General features: G+C 38.8%; 1 protein-coding gene across 1 annotated transcript; it reads right to left on the bottom strand.

Annotated features, from left to right (window-relative positions):
* Positions 1-355: 355 nt before the first annotated feature.
* On the bottom strand, positions 356-3,641 carry si:ch73-248e21.5 (uncharacterized). The gene is made up of 2 exons (XM_056255249.1): positions 3,281-3,641; positions 356-2,241 (listed from the first exon to the last, which is right to left on the bottom strand). Exon 2 carries the CDS (start codon positions 2,231-2,233, stop codon positions 737-739), a length of 1,497 nt encoding a protein of 498 aa, XP_056111224.1. The 5' UTR covers positions 2,234-2,241; positions 3,281-3,641; the 3' UTR covers positions 356-736.
* Between the last annotated feature and the right edge of the window lie 2,616 nt (positions 3,642-6,257).

Genomic DNA, 6,257 nt, shown 5'->3' with positions numbered 1-6,257 from the left:
CTGTATCGTTGCGCACAGTGTTTTTCCTGTTTGTCAGCGCTGTTTCATCTGCCTTTAAACATTTGTGTTCTTCGCTGAACTCAAGCGCTTCTCACTGGATCTCGTGAGCGAGACGATCAGAGTAAACGCGTCTGCTCTACTGAGCTCTCGCTGCCGTTTGGACTTTGAGCCGAGCGGATAAACAGTCCGTGAGGCGCGCGCGGTTCAAATGAGTTTCGTTCCGCTTTTGCCGCATAAACATTATCGAACATTTATCGACCTCTTGATATCGTTTTATCGAGAAAAATTATATCGCGATAATTATCGTTATCGTTTTATCGCCCAGCCCTACTGTAGATGTTGTGGGGAAAATAAATAAAAATTAACAGTCATATACAGTTCTCACTTTTGGCTTTTTTATGGGTCACCCAACTCGGAAACTTCAAATTTCCCTGTAATAAATGCGACTTTAGAAGGCTGTTCATGTCCAATTTCTGAATAGGAAACTCATACGACAATTCCAATATCTCGTAAGTTCTTGTTCTATATTTGTAGTTGCCTGACAAAATGGAAGTTGGATTTTTTTTTTTTTACTGTGTTCAGCTGAGCACAAATAAGATCCATGTTTGATCACAAACGTAACGTCTTGTTTACTTGTTCAAATAAAGTTTCCATCAAAATCTCCTTGTGTTTTTGGCAGAAGCCTGAAGGTACATCTGTCCAAACTGTTTCCTGTGGTGTCTTTCAAAGTTGATAACTATGTGTCGGTGTCCGGCATCCTCTCCTCCTTTACGCGCCTGTTTGCGTACCAGAACTCTGTTATGTCATCCACAGTCACTTTAGGCTGAATCCACAGCCCATTCTCCTTCCTATCCTGTTCCTGTCCTCTTCTCTTCATCCTCTCCTGCCTCTTTCTGTCTTTCTGCTTTCTGTCGGCCTCCATTGTGGATCCATTGACATACCAGAACTCCACTCTCTCCTGCACCGATGCTTTGGGGTCGGCCCAAAGGCTCTCTTTCTCGCACGTCTGACCTCCCTTCTCCCTCCGCTTCCTCTTCTTTTTAAAGACAGACAGACGCACCCACAGGAAGATGGTTATTCCTAGGAATATGGTAGCAATCATTGCTAAAGTCCACACTGTGATGAAGCACATCAGTGTGGATTGACGAGATTTGGGGTTTGGGTTCAAACATTTAGACCAAGCTTTGCTTTCTGTGTCAGTTTTGTTTGTGGCATCGGTTAGGACATCAGTTATGGTAGAGTTGTTGTTATAGGTGGTGGTACCACCGGGTGTGTCTGTTCCTGTAATGTTTTCTCTTCCTGTGTGTGCAGTAGAGTTCGTGAATCTGTTTATATTCTGCTGTGTCGTTGAGTGATTTACACCACCTATCGAGGTGTGATATTCAGGTCCATCTGTAACCGTTGGGTCTCGTGCTGTTGTGTAAGCTGGTGTGATCATGGGAATGTCTGTGCTTTGTGATGTTGACCAATCATTTCTCGCTGTTGCCGTTGCAGCACTTACACCAATTGTATTTGCTGCTGTGTCGTAAGGTTCCTCTCTGTGTTCACTTGTGAAGCTGTAACTTCCCTCAGTGCTCAGTGTTCCTCTCGACTCATTCGTATTAGCAAATGTGGCCTGGGTGGAGTTCGTTTCATAATTTCCTTCATCTGCTTTTGTTCTATCATCCTCTTTCTCTGTCCTGTCTTTCCAGGGAACTGTTGAGACACTACTGAGCAGGTCTGATAAGGTGTCTACAGTCTGAACTGTTCGTCCGTCATCAGTGTAACTCGCACTTGACATTGTTACTGTTTCATTATTTTGAGGCGTCACTCTTGCAAAGTTAGTGGAAACTGTTGTATGATTTGTATTTGTGTGACTCATTGCAACACTGCTAGCATTGCTAACGCCTATGCCATCATCCATCATGCCATTCTGAGATGGAGTACTGCTGTTGTATTGATGCAGGGATGTTGTTTCCTGTGTGGACGCCACATTTGGGGTTGTATTTGGCTGTGTATGCACTTCACTGGGCAAATTTGTTGTGCTTTCCTGTGTTTTTGTGGTCAGAGGCGAGAAAGGTGTTGCATTTATTAGGATCTTGGGTTCTTGGCTTGTTTTTGTTGTTGCTGGAGTTATTTGGGTGGTTTCAGTGTAGTCACTCATGGTGTTTGTTGGCAGTGTGTTGAAATATAGAGCTGAGGCGATGAGGAAGTGAGTGAACCACACTGTGATGGACAGTAAAGTCATCTCCATTGTGACTTCTGTAAAAGATCGAGACGACATGAGTTCAGCCATGATGGGAAAACATTTGAAAATAAAATGAATTCACTTGCATAAAGTTCAGTGCATTATGCATTAGTACCATGAACTTACAATGAACATTGTTTTAAATGTTTGTAGTTAACAAATATGAATATCATTTTATCATGCTGATTTGGTGCTCAAGAAACATTTCTTATTACCAATGTTGAAAACAGTTGTGCTGCTTAATATTTTTGATGAAATATATTTTCTTCAGGATTCTTTGATGAATAGAAAGTTGAAAAAACGGCATTTATTTAAAATAGAAATCTTCGGCAACATTATAAATGTCCTTACTTTTACTTTTGATTAATTTAATGCATCCTTGATGAAAAAAAGTGTTAATTTCTTTAAAAAAAAAAAAAAATCGATCTGACCCCCAAATTTTCAACAGTAGTGTGTGTATGTATATATATTTTAATATAATATAATATAATATAAAAGTATTGTTAGTTAGCCGGTAGTTATTCATAAGTTGGACCTTATTTTAAAGTGTTACCACATAATTGATGCAGTTAGAGGCTGCATAGAATTGTGTAACACTGTTAATTAATTTACTTATTTATTTTTGTAATCACTGTAAAAAAAACAACAATTAAATATACTGCCTCAGCAAAAAAACAACACACCCAAATTCTATTGGTTTTAGGTTTTGTTAGATCAGTATGTTGGTGTGCCAGTCAGAGCAAAAATAAGTCGTGTTCCCCAGCAATCTAAACTCAAAGTCAACTTTGTAATGTTTGAAATGTTGCCATTTTTCCCTGTGAATTTCTAATACTGATAGCTACTGCCAAATAACATAGTTATTTTGATTTTATTTGACTTGCCTGACTATAAACACTCCAGGCCTACAACAAACACACAACGTCACGAAGCAGCATAAAATCCACACTGCACATTTGTACTACACTTAAGAACAAACGAGAACTCGAAAACAAGCTATGTCTGTATTACTTCTTGTTTAGGTTTAATCAACTGACAGAAACAAATAAACTGTACCTGATGTTCAGAACTCATCACGTTGTCTCTTCCTGATGCACTGTGATTTCTTCGTTTGCGCAGTGGTGCCTTCTGGGATACTTCTCTCCCCTTGCTGAAACTTTTTGAAGTGACATGCGGAAATGACAGTTTGATCACCATGCCAACAGTGGGATGAGGTGAGAGGTTGGGCTGAAGAGGATGTGGTTGAGTGGCTCCACCTCTTCCCTCCATCAGTGCTGCTGTGGAAGCAAATAAAGAGCAGATATTTGAACACATCCTGTTGACTCATATTACATTCAGATTGATCAACTGCACATCACTCTAATGAGGACGCCCACTCACCACAGTACTGTTTTGACGAGATGACATAGATGTCACTAGAGTTTTGTCCTGAAGACCAGTGCTTCTCAAACCTGTCCTGGGTACGCCCCACTGCACATTTTGTGTGTGTCCCTCACCTAGCACAACTGATTCAACCCAACAGCTCATTAGTAGAGACTGCAAGACTTGAATTGGGTGTGTCTGATGAGGGACACCTACAAAATGTGCAGTGAGAGGAACCCAGATTTTTTTTTTCTGAAAAACGAAAAAAATTGTACATCAATATATTGATTAATAATTATCTAGCATTAATATATATTAATATTACTACACAAAGCCGGTAATGTACACAAAAAAACACATGCCATGTTTTATGTTTATTGCAAGTCAATCTAAATTTAATGTAGTCTAGGTCATATTTTCTTGGTAGCTTTTCTTTTATGTGTAAATTTCTTCATGGTGTTATTATGTTACATATGATATTATACCTTCCATGATGATATTATCTACCTATTTTGACTAGCCTGTTCAAAGTGACAGATGAAGTTGTTCCAAAATACTGTAGATTTGAATTGGATGCACAGCCTTTGATATACAGACATACACTACCATGCAAATGTTTTGGTTCAGTAAGATTTTGTTTTTGTTTTTTCTCTTATGCTTACCAAGGCTCCATTTATTTAATAAAAACATACAGTAAAAAATATTATATTATGAAATATACCAATTTATAATGACTGTTTTAATATAGTTAAAATTTTCATCATCATTACTCCAGTCTTCAGTGTCACATGATCATTCTAATATGATGATGATGATGATAATATTTTCATTTATCATTATTTTTGCCAGCCATGACCCATTTTTTGTTCAAGACCCACTAGTTGAGAGCCACTCCTAATATTTGCAGTCATACAGTATGAAAAAGAAAAGACACCCCTTTGAATTCTATGTTTTTATGTATCGGGAGTCGGGACATAATAGAAAATCATCTGATCCTTGGCAAGTCTTAACATTAGGTAAATACATCCTCAGATGAACAACAACATATGACATATTACACCGTATCATGGTTTATTTAACAAAAACTAGGCCAAAACAAGAAACCATGTGTGACAAAGTACACCCTTCTTCCAGGAATGAAGAGAGTAGCAGTCAGGCACTGCTAATCAAATGCCTTTGATTAACTGATCATCAGTAAGTGTGATCACCTCTATAAAATAGTTTGCTGCTCCAGAGCATCCAGGTGCATGTTAACACAATGCCGAGGAGGAAAGACATCAGCAATGATCTTAGAGAAGCAATTGTTGCTACCCATCAATCTGGGAGGGCTAACAAGGCCATTTCCAAACAATTTGAAGTCCATTATTCTACAGTGAGGAAGATTATTCACAAGTGGAAAACATTCAAAACAGTTGCCAATCTTCCCAGGAGTGGATCACCCTGCAAATTCACTCCAAAGTCAGACCATACAGGGTTTAGAGAAAATGCAAAAAACAAAGAACTACACCTCAGACTCTACAGGCCTCAGTTAGCATGTTAAAGCTGCAGTCCGCAGTTTTTCCTCTTTGTCGCCATCTCTGTTCAAAATCTGCTATTGCAGTCATTCGTGGAATTATCAACTTTACGTGAGTTGTACTTCGACACGGCACAGCGCGGATGAACACACTAGCAATAAATGAAGAGATGTCATGTCAATCACAAGTTCAGTATGGAGTACCGCAAGGCTCAGTACTAGGGCCGTTGCTTTTCTCCCTATACATTCTACCCTTGGGAGATATCATTAGGAAGCATGGCATTAGCTTTCACTGTTAAGCTGATAATACTCAGCTCTATATTTCTTCACGCCCTGACGAAACTTACCAATTCACAAAATTAATGGAATGCATAGCTGATATAAACAATTGAATGACTAGTCATTTGCTACTACTTAATTCTAAAAAAAAAACCAGAGATTCTAATTATTAGACCAAAAAACCCTGCATGTAATAACCTAGAATACTTTCTAACACTTAATGTCAAGTCTTGTTGTTGGTTAGGAACCTGGCTGTGCTCTTTGATACCAATCTTTCATTTGAAAGCCACGTTTGTATAATCTATAAAACCGCATTCTTCCATCTTAAAAATATATCTTGCATTCTCAAAATTCTGGCCAGTTGATAATACCTAGAATATAAAAATCAACTGCAGGTGGTAAATCCTTTTCCTATTTAGCACTTAAACTTTGGAACAGATTTCCTAGCATTGTTCAGGAAGCAGACAACCTCTGTCAGTTTAAATCTTGACTGAAAACACTGACCTGACATACACATGACATATTATCAATTTCTATAACTCATGTAAAATGATTATTAGGCTGCATAAATTAGGTCAGCCGGAACCGAGAACACTTCCCATAACACCTGATGTACTTGTTACATCATAAGAAGAATGGCATCTACGCTAATATTAGTCTCTCTGTTTATCCCAAGGTTTACCGTACTCAGCTCGTACCTGCGCCTAGACATGACCACAACACAGTCCTGAAGTGTCAGCAGAGATCGTGTCAACTAGACTGTCCCCTGCAAAGGCCTCATCGACACGACAAAAGGGTTTTTCTTCCCCACGACAAACGTTTTGTTCGTTGCAAGGACAAGCAATTGGCAATGTCACTTTGTAAAGAAAGACTACACGC

This window comes from Rhinichthys klamathensis, unplaced genomic scaffold, assembly GCF_029890125.1.
Source record: "Rhinichthys klamathensis goyatoka isolate OS25496 unplaced genomic scaffold, OSU_Roscu_1.1 h1tg000119l_1, whole genome shotgun sequence".
Lineage (NCBI taxonomy): Eukaryota > Metazoa > Chordata > Actinopteri > Cypriniformes > Leuciscidae > Rhinichthys > Rhinichthys klamathensis.
Note: the sequence above shows the minus strand (reverse complement) of the source record. Positions and strands in the feature narration are given on the sequence as shown.

Coding starts and splice junctions, on each gene's coding strand:
- si:ch73-248e21.5 (XM_056255249.1), bottom strand. CDS start 2,233: ATGGAGATGACTTTACTGTCCATCACAGTGTGGTTCACTCACTTCCTC.